The following is a 14,158-nucleotide window of genomic DNA, read 5'->3' on the forward strand; positions in this document are numbered from 1 at the left end:
CTTCGAAATGTTTGCCTTTCGACTGAAACATAAATGAATGCACGCTCGAGAAGGTGAACGGTCATGTACGTGCGCAAAAGTATGTACACACTCGAATTCTTCAACACAAACATGCGCGTGCGAGCTACACAGTCAGATAGACAGACAGATAGACAAACGTGACCACATACACACACACACACACACACACTACACACTACACACGCTACACACACACACACACACGTACACACACACACACACACACACACACACACACACACACACACAATATGCATATCGATTATTGTCAGTCTTTACACACAAAAATAATGATCAGTGTAAAGTATTTTTTTTATAGCAAAGTCGACTTGTGTGTGTGTGTGTGTGTGTGTGTGTGTGTGCGTGCGTGCGTGTGTGTGTGTGTGTGTGTGTGAGAGAGAAAAAGGGGCATGGGGAAGAGATTGACTGAGGCAGAGATTGATTGACAGGGAGAGATCATAGAGATCAATAATGTTTGTTGTAACATCATCGTCACCCAAATTGTCTTCGCACACAGTCCCTTACCTGCACGTGCATCAGATAGTCGCTGCACTCCGACCCAGCCATGTTCAAGACTGTCTCCACCGCCTCGAGCTGCCCCCTGTTGATGAGAATGTGCAGGACCGTCTGGCCTCTGTAGCCGTCTTTACGCTGCTTCGTGACTAGCTGCGGGCATTTCTTGATCAGCTTTATAATGATGTCTGTAGGTCTGATGGAGTATATGGCCGCGAACATCAGAATGCTGATGTCTTTGGAGCCCTCACTTTCTTTCAGTATTCTGGAATCCAGGATGCTCTCGATGAGTTTTTTGGCTTCGTCGTTTTCCTGGCAACGGATGGCTTTTTTCAGATCGTTGACGACACCGCCGTCGTCCATGGAACTTTTATGATTCATTGTGGTTGTTGTTAAGCTAAAGTGAGCTTGTTCTTACCCTGAAAATGCAAGTTCCTCGGTTGTGGGTTTTGTTTTAGTCGCAACCAGAGCTGTCGAGGAGACCGTCCCGTTTCAAGTAAAATGAGTTATTAAAAAATAGAGGAGAAAAGTATAGAGAGTCATTGGTGTGTCAAGTGTGTGTACGTGTGTGTGTGTGCCGTGTGTGTGTGTGTGTGGGGGGTGTGCGTGCGTGCGGGCTCGCATGTGTGCGTGTGAGAGCAACTTGAGAGAGAGAGAGAGAGAGAGAGAGAGAGAGAGAGAGAGAGAGAGAGAGAAAGAGAGAGAGAGAAAGAGAGAGAGAGAGCTAGAGAGCACTGAGAGTAAGTACATAATATTACTAAAACAATTAATGGAGGGATGGTCTTATCCTGTATAACAGACTGGCGAATCCAAATGAAACGGGTCTTTGACGTTTTCTCGACAAGTTTATCAACAGCAAGCAGACATGCAGGTGTACCCTTTTTACACCTGTTTTGATTAAATTACACACCTCTCAATCTCATTGTGAAACAGCACATATATATGATGGGGTGAGGGTTTCCGTCCCGGAAAACTTCAAGACAAGGGGACATTTTCAGCGGTTTTGTATTTTCCTTTTTCGACAAATGTCTCCAGTACCGCAGGATCTAAACTAACTTTCTTGTTTGCCTGATACAGAGGATCACGTATAGGGTTGTCAAAACTGTCAAATTTCCAGAGAATGTTCGACGTTCACATTTTGTTGTTGTCGAATTTGAACACGTTCACACATCTTTGCTGAAAGACAAGACATCGGAGTCATCTCAAATGGACACGTATTCAGTTTTTGAACAAGTTCTTTCCCTGACTTTTGAATAATGTATTCGTTTCACAGACGGTAACATCACGGACCTACATAGGTCCGTGGTAACATTGACTTTCTTTGTATTCGTCCTGTATATTTTTGTCTGACAATGTGTACCACGGTGTGCGTAATAGAAGGTAGAATGACAGTTTTCTGTCAACAATTACGTCATCAGACGTATTCGTCATGGCTAGAACAAAAAGTAAAATATATCTCGGTCGTCGAGACTAAAAATATACAGGACGAATACAAAGAAAGTCAATGTTACCGTCTGTGAAACGAATACATTATTCAAAAGTCAGGGAAAGAACTTGTTCAAAAACTGAATACGTGTCCATTTGAGATGACTCCGATGTCAGAGGGGGGGAATAAAAAACGCTGGCGCTGGACCCGAGTACTCTTCAGACTGGCTCCTTCCCCCAGTATGAAAGTTTTTGTCTTGTGCACGTTTAAGACCAAGTGATTGATCTGTGTGAATTACAGGCATTCCCTTTGCTATATAAATACATTGCATGCGAGCCGAGGATGTGCGTGGTGACTGGCCTTTCTCTTTTATTTGTAATTTGATCACAGTGAAAATGCACACACACACATTCACACACACACACACACACACACACACACACACACACACACACACACACACACACACACACACACACACACTCTGATCCCTCACTCCCTCTCTCTCTTCCTCTCTATCTCTCTCTTACACACACACACACACACACACACACACACACGAGTACAGACTCATGCACGCGCACGCACACACACACACACACACACAGTAACACTAACACATGTGCACAAAATGAACACACACACACACCGCGCGAGAGAAAAAGACGTCAAAGACTTTTGACCGTGACGTCATCTTTTTATGACGCTATATATTTCTCGTCAATGTGTGACGCGTTCGACTGTTCTATGAGACTGCCTGGCTGGCTGTGGCTCCGCGAATTCCCCCCGCCGCCAAGTCGTTTTTTTGTGGTTTACTTCGCATTTAGGTCCCAGGTAACATTATGAAGTTTTAATACGATCAATCGGACCTATTATCAAGTTAGTGTATCAACTTTTGAACGAGCTGCGCCCAGTAGTTTCCCAGCAATAAGCTGTTAAGTCGAGACACACACTGCTGGACCCTTGTACTAGCGTACTCGGGGATAAGTTTTTTTATGAAGGCGTGCGTCAATTGTTATCGTGAATAATTATGTGTGTGTGTGACAGTGTGTGTGTGTGTTTGTGTGAGTGCATGTCAGTGTGTGTCTGTGTGCGCGTGCTTGCGTGTGCGTGTGTGATTGACAGTGAATGATACCTCTACACACCTCCTTACCGAATCCCTTTAGGAGATTACGAACTTTTTTCCCATCAAACTGGTCCTCTTATGTTTTACTTGTGACATGCTGTTTTCTGGCAACAAAAACAAGTCGCGTAAGGCGAAAATACAACATTTAGTCAAGTAGCTGTCGAACTCACAGAATGAAACGGAACGCAATGCAATTTTTCAGCAAGACCGTATACTCGTAGCATCGTCAGTCCACCGCTCATGGCAAAGGCAGTGAAATTGACAAGAAGAGCGGTTTAGTAGTTGCGCTGAGAAGGATAGCACGCTTTTCTGTACCTCTCTTCGTTTTAACTTCCTGAGCGTGTTTTTAATCCAAACATATCATATCTATATATGTTTTTGGAATCAGGAACCGACAAGGAATAAGATGAAAGTGTTTTTAAATTAATTTCGACAATTTAATTTTGATCATAATTTTTATATTTTTAATTTTCAGAGCTTGTTTTTAATCTAAATATAACATATTTATATGTTTTTGGAATCAGAAAATGATGGAGAATAAGATGATCGTAAATTTGAATCGTTTTATAAAAAATTTTTTTTTTACAATTTTCCGATTTTTGATGACCAAAGTCATTAATTAATTTTTAAGCCACCAAGCTGAAATGCAATACCGAAGTCCGGGCTTCGTCGAAGACTACTTGACGAAAATTTCAACCAATTTGGTTGAAAAATGAGAGCGTGACAGTTCCGCCTTAACTTTCACGAAAAGCCGGATATGACGTCATCAAAGACATTTATCAAAAAAACGAAAAAAACGTTCGGGGATATTAATCCCAGGAACTCTCTTGGAAAATGTCATAAAGATCGGTCCAGTAGTTTGGTCTGAATCGCTCTACACACACGCACGCACGCACACACACACATACACCATGACCCTTGTTTCGATTCCCCCTCTATGTTAAAACATTTAGTCAAAACTTGACTAAATGTAAAAAGACCTTTATCATGATAATGTATGTGGTCAGGACACCCCCTCATAGGTTTATTTTGCTGCTGTGTGAATTACAACACACACAGACACACAACGTGAAAGCAAAAGAGAAGCAACCACAAGCAATCATTCGAACAATCAATATCAAACAATAACTCTGATGTAAAAAATGTTTATTTTTATGAATGCATGTGCATACAGATAAGATTGAAGAAAACTGACATTAGCTTTTAGAATGTATTCAATCATCAATGACAAGTGTACATTCCATTTAAACATAATATTCACTTGGGATTTTTCTCTTTACCGCAAAAGACTATCCTATAAGTGTGCAGGCGTGTGTGCATTCTTGCAGCCAGAAAACATTCAAAGAAACGCACCATGAATTTGCGAAGCTTTAAATAGCATATGACAATGAAAAAAAATAAGCTCTTTATATATCTCTCCAAAAAGTTATGAGTACACACACACACACACACACACACACGCACACACAAAGACCAACACACACACTGAAATTGGTTATACATGTACTGTATTGAAGATTTCAAAAAGGGCACATGATATGCTTCAGTGTAACAGCAGAGAACATGTGAACTACTGCAGAAAATCCCCACATGCACAAACAATCAAAAAGTAATGGAAAAAATAAACAAAAGAACATAGATCTCAACCTGGGATTTTCAAAGTAATATATTTCTTCTCAAAAATAAAGTAGCATGAGTTTACTGACCTGCTTAACCCTTCAAAACAAAATAAAAATGACTTAACACTCACACATTTTCCTTTTCTCAGATACAGTGATACCTGTAACATGATGCCCCTCCAGTGAGAGGGCACCTCCCAATAAAGAACACCTCACCTTGTCCCTTTGACTATCAAGTCAAGTCAAGTCAAATTTTATTTCTAGAAACCCCATGGGGGTACATGAAAAAAAATAATTAAAAAAAATAAAAAATCATCTTCACCGAAATGTACCTTGCATGAAAGGGCACCTGTAATGAAGGGACACTTGTGTTTGTCTTTCTTTCTTTCTTTCTTTATTTGGTGTTTAACGTCGTTTTCAACCACGAAGGTTATATCGTGACAGGGAAAGGGGGGAGATGGGATAGAGCCACTTGTCAATTGTTTCTTGTTCACAAAAGCACTAATAAAAAATTTGCTCCAGGGGCTTGCAACGTAGTACAATGTATTACCTTACTGGGAGAATGCAAATTTCCAGAACAAAGGACTTAACATTTCTCACATACTGCTTGACTAAAATCTTTACAAAAATTGACTATATTCTATACAAGAAACACTTAACAAGGGTAAAAAGAGAAACAGAATCCGTTAGTCGCCTCTTACTGGTGAGCATCTTACTGGTGAGCATCGGGTAAATTCTTCCCCCTAACCCGCGGGGGGTACTTGTGTTTGTCCCAAAGGATGTTCTTTCATGGCAGGCGCCACTGTACAACAATTTGTACACCATGAAAACCAGTACAGAGGAATTCCCCTTGTACAACCCTAAAAATAAAAAAAAAACAAAAAAGGGGTCTTTAAAGGGAGGGAGTATTACAAATATAGAGGTCAAATTACAGAGGTCAAATATAGAGGTCAAATATAGAGGTCAAATTACAGAGGTCATAAACAAAACATCTGAGAAAGGAGGCTCTTATAAAAGAGGAATTGGCAGGGGTCTTAAACGGTGTTTTTTTTCACTGTATGTTGATATCCTATCAAAAACCTTGGACAGATCTGTGTTCATTTACAGGACAGTTTACACTGGAAGGAAGCAATGTCTTTCAAGCAATGACAGGTTAACAGTACCTTCCTCCTAGTGTAAACAATTATGTTTTACATCACAGGTCTGTCCAGGCTTTTACATGGAAACAGAGCATCCTTCTGCTTGGTCACATAGCAAACACCAACAGTCTCGCTGCGTCCTGTGCAGAGCAGGAATTTCTGGGTGAATTTATTTCACAGATTGTCCATTGCAAAATTATTTGAGCAAAAAAAAACCCAACTCTGCACAAAAGGAAGCAAATAGTGGATTTTTGGTATGTGTACAATAGATGTTCGAAAATAACTCTGTTCAGTATGTGTGGGTTGTGAAAGAGTGAATACCCTTGCTTTTAGTGAGTCAAACTTTCCACGTGACATTGTAGGCCAGTCACTAGCGAGGAGCGTGTCTGAAACACGTGGACAAGGAGCACGTGTAGAAAGCTTGCCTCACTAAAAGCAAGGGTATTCACTCTTTCAAAACCCATACAAACCCGACAGAGTTATTTCCGGAATCCATCTACTGGAAGGATGATCTAACCCCAGGGCAGATCTACAATGATTTACAAGATGTTTTAATCAAATTGAAAACTATACAAAAATTAAATGACCCTCTGTGTTTCCTTCTTGTTATTACCAACACTTGTTGGATGACACCTGCTCACTTATATATATATGTCAGTCTTAAAACTCTGTTGTAATTTGTAACACTTGCATACACTCTCTGTCCCACTTTCACTCACACAATGTATCACAGCCACACTTAAAGAAAAAAGTGATATTACAAAAAACCAAACAAAAGGCTTTCATGCATGAACTGATAATATGAGCATTTACTTATGTCATTAACTGTGTGTACTTTTTTACACATGCATACACTCTCTCTTTTTCCCTATCCATTCCTCCAATGCTTTACTTTATTTTTATTTATTTATTTACGAGGATTTATATCGCGCACATATCTCACCACACAAGGTGACTCAAGGCGCATGTTACCTATTAATGCCGTGTGAGATGGAAGTTTTTACACAATATATCACGCATTCACATCGGACAGATTTACAAAGAGAAAAAAATCACATGAAACTAATCCAAACAAAAGGCTTACTGTAACTGATTACACACCAAAACTCACAAGCTCTGATATATATATTCAATTTAGAAACAGAATCACAGCCACAGCAGAATACATGTATAAACATTTTATCGAGCAAAAGCTAGGTCTCTGTAAGCATGGATGCTAAGTCAAATGAGGAGGTTAAATGCCCAGGTCTTTCCGTCACTCATATTTCTTACATCATGTAAGCTCAAAATCACATCATGTAAGCTCAAACTCACATCATGTAACCTCAGTCACATCATGTAAGCTCAAAATCACATCATGTAAGCTCAAAATCACATCATGTAAGCTCAAAGTCACATCATGTAAGCTCAAAATCACATCATCTGAAAATCACATCATGTAAGCTCAGTTAACATCATGTAAGCTCAAAGTCACATCATGTAAGCTCAAAATCACATCATGTAAGCTCAAAATCACATCATGTAAACTCACAGCTAGACCATGTTCATGTTAATGTCCTCTGTTTATCATTTCAAATTTTCCATCAGACTATAGAGAAACTGAACAGTCAAACACTGCTGACTGACATTAACACAATGATCCCATAATGATCCGACCAAAATCGCTGTCCCCTTTCATTCTGAGAGATGGTGCGACTTGAACACACTTCAATCTCATGGGAGCTGCACAGGAGGCAGCAAGATTCTGTAAAGGAGGCGAAGGGTTAAAAGTTCTTGAAAACTCAAGGGATATCAAACAGTTTTGTATGACGAGTGATTGAGCACAAAACAGTCATATTCAGACCCCCCCCCCCTGCCGATTTAAGACTGCCCCCACTTTAAGACTTTTTGTGCATACGGTCTGTAAATTGTCCTCCATTTGAAGACTCTCTCCCTTTTAAAACCTGCATTTCTCTGAGTTTTGGTGGTATAAAAAAGGGGGGGGGGGGTGTTGCACTGTACTGACCCCAAAGTCCCACTCCCACTTGTACCTTATGATCAAGCTTTCCTGTTTGAAGTTTGCAATCTACACACTTGCTATATCTTTGCGGAAACAGGAAAATGTAAAAGAAGAAAGTGGTAATAGGAATGATGCACACTTCACATGTGTAATTAAGCTATGATACATAGCTTCCAGGAGTTAAAATGCACACGTAAGAATATAAAGTATATGGTACAGGTAAATGTTTACAATCATCTACAGAATACAAACATCCAGTCTGTTGAAGGTCTTTCTAGTCTAAGGACTTGGAGTCTGTGACTGCATGAGAGAGAGAGAAAGCGCCAATGTTTTTTCTTTTGTAAATTTGTTTAATAATTTTATTTTATTTCATTTTGTTGTCGTGTTGTCTGTTTTATTCCGTGTGTTAACCCTCACCCCCCCCCCCCCTCCCATTGACACCTTAAAATGTTTTGCCTATTGCTTGCCTGTGCATATATATACATGTATAAATGTGTCCAAGAGTATAAATAAGTACTCCTACAGGTTCATAGATATAATTATATACCTGAAGATGTAGTCAAGTCTCATATGAAAAGAACGATGTTCATGTTCAAAGTTCTAATCTAAAATTTACTGAGAGTTCATATTTTCCCACTAAACTAAAAGCTTAATTTCATTACATACTAACACAGCAATAAAAGACAAGGTGATTTTTTTAAACTTAAACTATAGATGATTTACCCTGAGATTAGGCAATCAACAATTTTAAATGGTATACAACAAATCAATGTAATTAATACAAGGAACATTCAAGACATTAATTGGAAAAAAAGATTTCTTGGTGGCATCCTGAAATTCTTAATTAAGACTTCAGCCAGTACATGCAAATACACTCCAAAATATGCTCAGAAAAATTATGAAAAGTGGATTCCTAAAATAACATTAACAGACATATTCGTTCCCGCATTAAAACACACCTATGATAAGTCACAAAGATGTTTCAACAGAACTAATAAGACAAGCACCTGAAGCACTTCAAGACACTTTCTGCTGCCACTAATGCTATTATTAAAAACTCTTGTTTAAATCTGTAAAACTTCCAAGCAAACACATTCAGAATTCCTTTTGTATCATTCTTCTCCTGATCTCACTCAAGAACAGAAGTTTGACACAAAAAATGATCATCCTGAAAAATCATCCTGAAATTAATGTAAGCTATTTCATCATCACAGAATAGTATTGATATTTTCCACTGTCCAGAGGTACCTGTGATGTAAGGCCCCTTTGATGACAGGCCACCTTCCACTAAAGGACACATTCTGTTGTCCCTTTATTATCTTTACCAAAGTATACCTGTCACGACAGGCCACCTGCAATGTAGGGACATTTCTAGTCCCAAGGGTGTCCTTTCATCACAGGTACTACTGGATGAGCCAAGTTCACCACACAAATCCTCCCCAAACCATGCACTTTAATACAATCAATTTCAATAAGCATTTGAACGTAATCAAAAACTCATCTTACCGTAGCAACATCAAAACATGCAACAAAAGAATTTTTCTTTTCTTTTTTTTTTGGTCTCACAAACATCTTTACATGAAAGGAAATCTTGTGCTTTATTCATTCGTTGTCTTTTTCTCCTTTTATCATTCTGTTACAAAGGTTTGTGAATAGACCAATTCCGAAAATAACTTGGGTTTCTATGGTGAGGCAAGCTACACTGAGGCAAGCTATACGTAACTTTGTAGGCCAATATCTAACAAGCAGCGTGTCTCCACACTTGGTCCATAAGGCTGTGCATTGAGGGATGCGGGCAATACCGATAGTCAGCTCCGATGAGCATACTTTTTCACGAAAAGAGTGGTACATTAAGGGGACAGTGCAGAGAGCACAGATCAGAGCTAATTCTCATTGGGATGTCAATCTCAATGGAACAGATTGCCGAGCACGTGTGGAGACACGTCCCTTGTTAGTGATTGGCCTACAGTGTCACAAGTAGCTTGCCTCAAAGTTTCCAAGGAAAAGCACCTCTTGCACAACCTATACAAACTTGAGTTATTTCTGAACATCATCTTTTAACAGCAGATTTCACTTTAATTTCACATAGGAACATTTCTCTCCCTTTTCAAAATCTCACTCTCCTTCACTTCCCCATCCCCCTTTCAACCAACCCCTCCCATCGCCCTTCCCTCACCCATTTCCCTTCCTTGATGTGCCATACTCTTCATCTGAGATTATCCCAAGCAAAAGCAAACCAAACAAATATTGGGAATGGGGGGAGGGGAGGGGGAAGCAGAGAGACAGAGACAGAGATAGAGAGAGACAGATAGAAAGAGACAGACGAACAGACAGCAAAACACAGACAGACCGAGAAACACAGAGAGGGAAAGAAAGCACTTGCTGCGTTTCCCAGTTACCATGTACATTTATATGTCAATATATAATTTCCAGTCAACTTCTAAAGAGTCTTAACTAACAATTTCAATACAAAATATTATGCCTTTCCGTCTCCTAAGTACTCTGACAAAGCACCACTACATGTACTATGAAAACAAATTTGCACTTTATCATGCCATCAATCAGAAGAGACAAAAATTACAATGACAAACCAGAAATTTGACTTAAAAATTACTCTACATTTCTGTGCACACAAATACTATAATCAGCAACTTTATCATGAAAAGTATATTCCTGATTCAAAACACCAGCCCTCAATAAGATATCCATCCAAGTTAAGTAATTTCTCATTCAAAACCAAGAGATATGATTCTAAAATATATTACTGTGTCAAAAAGAATGGACCGCTCACATTCTTCAACAATGGCCAATTAAAACACACACAAATAATCTCTCTAAATATCATCAGCTTTAGCATTCTGTACATAACTTTTCAAAGATACAAGAGAATACTAGAAACACAACTTCTTGCATTAGCTCCAACTTGTGCCCCCGAAATCCTTTTAACTAACTGTCATTTTCCTTCACCAAACATGAACAGCCACATCAGTACACACGCTCGTAGAACAGCAGGTAAGCTTGTGCTTTGAGCACCGTGGTTTCTGTGACCTCGTTAATTCTGCTGTCCGACACGTGAAACCAGCGACCAGGTGGGACTAGCGTTTCTGCTGGATGTCCGTCGCTTGCGTCTTCTTCAGCCATGCTGGGGCCATTCTGAATGTGTTCCATGTACCTGTCAAACAAAAGCAGGGAAAAGTTGACTTGAAAAATGCAAATGATTTTTCTCCGAAAACATTTGTAAAACAGTAACACCAGATGAAAGTTGGGAAAAGAGTGGGAAGATGTTCTTCAGATGATACATAATCCAAAATAAATGTCCAGTACTCGATTGAATAAAATAAGCAAAAACTATCACAATCAAATAACTGAGTTACTTTAAGCTTAAGGAACAGTTGAAAAGCCCCTGGGCTTAGCATTTTGCAACATATCAGTTAACCATACCTTGCAACTTAAACACACACAAATGAACATACTAACACAAACTCTCTGTCTGTCTGTCACTTCCACACACAAACACACACACTCCCTCCCCCAAACACACCCTCCCTCCCCTCCTCTCTTTCTCCCAAAAAACTCACCTATGAAACAAGTCCAAGGGGTTGGGCGGGTGGGAATGCAAGAAGTTGGTCAGCGGTCCGAGGCTGGGTCGAACCTTGACGTAAGCGGTGTAGTGACCGCCCTGCAGCCGGCCACTGTGCTCCACCAGCCCGTAGAGAGAGTACAAGACCTTGCGCTGCCCTCTCTTGACGTCCTGACACAGCGAGCTGCAGTACGGCGCAAGATCCAGCACCAGGGGGAACTCCACGTGCCGGTTCACCTTTCTTGATGTGAAGCCCACCTGTGTGAAAAATGTTCTTTGGTTAGTGGTATTGGCATCAAGACGGGACTAAAGCCACGCACACTTTCTTATCCTCCCTCCACCTTCCTGCATTCCTCTTGCTTCTTTCACTCATACTCACCTACATGCTTCCTCTCTTTTGGTTTAACTCTTTGTGGACAGATACCGGATTTTTCCGGAAGCGAAATGCGTCACTCAGCGCCCAATCCCGGAATTTTACGGTTACTCTGCTCCTGTCCAAAATCTTGCTACTATCCACTATATATCCCCGATCCATGTTTTCAATGCCGAGGCCGTTACTGTTGCTTGCTTGTTTTCGGTACGTGTGTTGACCGCATATGAGCGCGTTTTTTTTAGTTTTTCTTTTTTAGATGTGAGGCAATTTAGTCCAAATAGTGATAAACCTTACTCACCTGTTCAAATCGCTTGAGGTGCAAAGTCAGAACTGCAGGGGGGATCAGTATCAAGAACTGCTTGGCAGCATTGGAGTATACTGTGTCAGATCCTTTCTTGTCTGAAAAAGAGAGGGACGCTTTCATTAGTTTCTACACTTAGTTTCTTCCTAACTCCAAAACCTAGCACATGCATGCTACCATCAATCATTTTTGAATTATAGCACGACCAGAGTCATAGCAGTCAACATTTCCTTGAAGAAATTCCTCAAGGACAATAAGTATACCAATGCATACCAGAAACAAGTTTTAAACTCTACACAAACTATTCTCTTGCAGAGTCCCTAAGCCCATATGATGAACAGAAAAACCCCACCTGTTAACGCGGCGTGATAAGTACCTTTGTGTGAAGAAGCATTCTTGGGTCGCATCCTGGTACACACTTTGCAGCCCACCTTATTGGAGCCGGTGAGCAACTCGGCAGCGGTGAACTGGTGCAGGCACGACATCACCGAGCACTCCTTCGACGAGGGTAGGTAGCGATGCGCCAGAGTGCACTTAGCCTTGTACTTGGCATCGTGATGCAAATCCTTCAGCGGCTTGCCTGCTCTGTGGTTGGGGAATGACGTGTTCTTGTCGCTGTGGGGTAATGCTACACCGCCGCCTGCTGTGGTTGTTGTGGTGTCAGCGCTGAGGATGAGTTTCTCCCCAAAGTCTTTCTCCAACCCCGTAGCTCCTCCGTCCCCTGCTTCAAACATGGAACCCTTGATCCCTTCCCTTCTCACAGAATCGTTCACTCCATCCAAACCTTGCTGCTGGTTGTAGGGGTGTGGTTCTTGTGAATCCCCGACACAGTTTTCTACTTTAACATCACAGTGATTCGTCAACTCTTTCCCAACCGTCCCTTTGTCTACATGATTCGATTCTCGAGTCAAAGATTTCTGAAAGATGGAATTTTCCAGAGTACTTTCCGCAGGGTCCTGGGTGTTCTCGGACTTCGTCTCCAGCTCCAAGTTGCTGATGCCGTTGGCCAGCTTCTCCATGTCACGGCTCTCCTCCTTAATCCCCGTGTTGTTCACACTTTCCAGCGAGGCGGGCTGAGAGTCGCCCGACTGTGACAGCTCCCCGGTATTGGGCAGAATGTGGTTCTCCTTGATGGTTCCCCCTTTGATGGACATGTCGGTGGCAGAGGAAGCGTCTCCGTCACTGTCGCAGTGGTTGTTCTGGAGGTTGTTGCTCTGCGCTTGGCGTCTTGAGGTGGAGGTCAGGTTGCTGTCGTAGTCGGCTGCTACGATCTGAAGTTTGGACGTCTCGCTCTCTAGGTTGTCTTCCACGTCAGCGTCTGGAAAGAGTTAGGGGGTAGTTGAGAAGATAAATATTATTGTGCTTGCCGCTACAGTCATTTCCTAAATTCATTGTTTCTGGATTATGTGCATCAGGTACGAGTTAATCCCTCCGACCGACCGATTTTCACTATGTAAGATTCAAATGTGATAAAACATACATCCCCAATGTTAAAATCCCTGCACCAAAACAAAACAAAATAAAACCAACCAACCAAACAAACACTATATCCCCCCCCCCCCCCCCCTTAAATGCAGTAAATTAACAAAGACATTCGCTGTATTAAGTATGATTTGTTCAGATGACAAAATACCATGTGAAAATGTTTCATTCGGAGCCTCACAGGGATGATTATTACCGTCTTTTTATGCTTAGAAGGTGCATCCATTTTACTCCAACCTTCCCTGCCCCCTCCTCCCGCACCGTTGCTGTGACGGAAAGGTGAAATACGTTTTACATACACACACACACACACACACACAGACCTGCCACCCCTTGTGAAGCCTCAAGTGTAGCAATTTAGATTTTTTTTTATTAGTGATGCTTAGGTGATTATTTGTTTAAGTGTAGCAGTCCCAAGCTTGGTGGAATAGGCGTAGCAATTGGTCTTAAAACATAGAATGTGTAGCAGTTGGTAGCTCTACACACATACACACACCCACATACTCTTCCTCAGTTCAGACCTTATTTCCCCTGAACACTGCCTGCAGAAACATCAACCAAAGTTCAAGATTTCTATCT

The 14,158-nt window shown here is 41.0% G+C and overlaps 2 protein-coding genes across 2 annotated transcripts in view; both read right to left on the reverse strand.

Annotated features, from left to right (window-relative positions):
* Positions 1–1,004, reverse strand: part of LOC138961237 (transient receptor potential cation channel subfamily V member 4-like) — a gene marked incomplete in the record, with an annotated part of 7,072 nt that extends 6,068 nt beyond the window's left edge. Inside the window, 1 exon segment of the mRNA XM_070332837.1 lies at positions 547–1,004. Coding sequence (XP_070188938.1) covers positions 547–915 — 369 coding nt within the window.
* Positions 1,005–4,215: 3,211 nt separating this feature from the next.
* Positions 4,216–14,158, reverse strand: part of LOC138962617 (ubiquitin carboxyl-terminal hydrolase 45-like) — a 37,459-nt gene continuing 27,516 nt past the window's right edge. The window contains exons 17-20 of the mRNA XM_070334501.1: positions 12,474–13,415; positions 12,095–12,195; positions 11,422–11,681; positions 4,216–11,015 (exon numbers count right to left, since the gene is read on the reverse strand). Coding sequence (XP_070190602.1) covers positions 10,829–11,015; positions 11,422–11,681; positions 12,095–12,195; positions 12,474–13,415 — 1,490 coding nt within the window. The 3' untranslated portion in view covers positions 4,216–10,828. The remainder of the gene's footprint in view (positions 11,016–11,421; positions 11,682–12,094; positions 12,196–12,473; positions 13,416–14,158) is intronic.

This window comes from Littorina saxatilis, linkage group LG3, assembly GCF_037325665.1.
Source record: "Littorina saxatilis isolate snail1 linkage group LG3, US_GU_Lsax_2.0, whole genome shotgun sequence".
NCBI lineage: Eukaryota > Metazoa > Mollusca > Gastropoda > Littorinimorpha > Littorinidae > Littorina > Littorina saxatilis.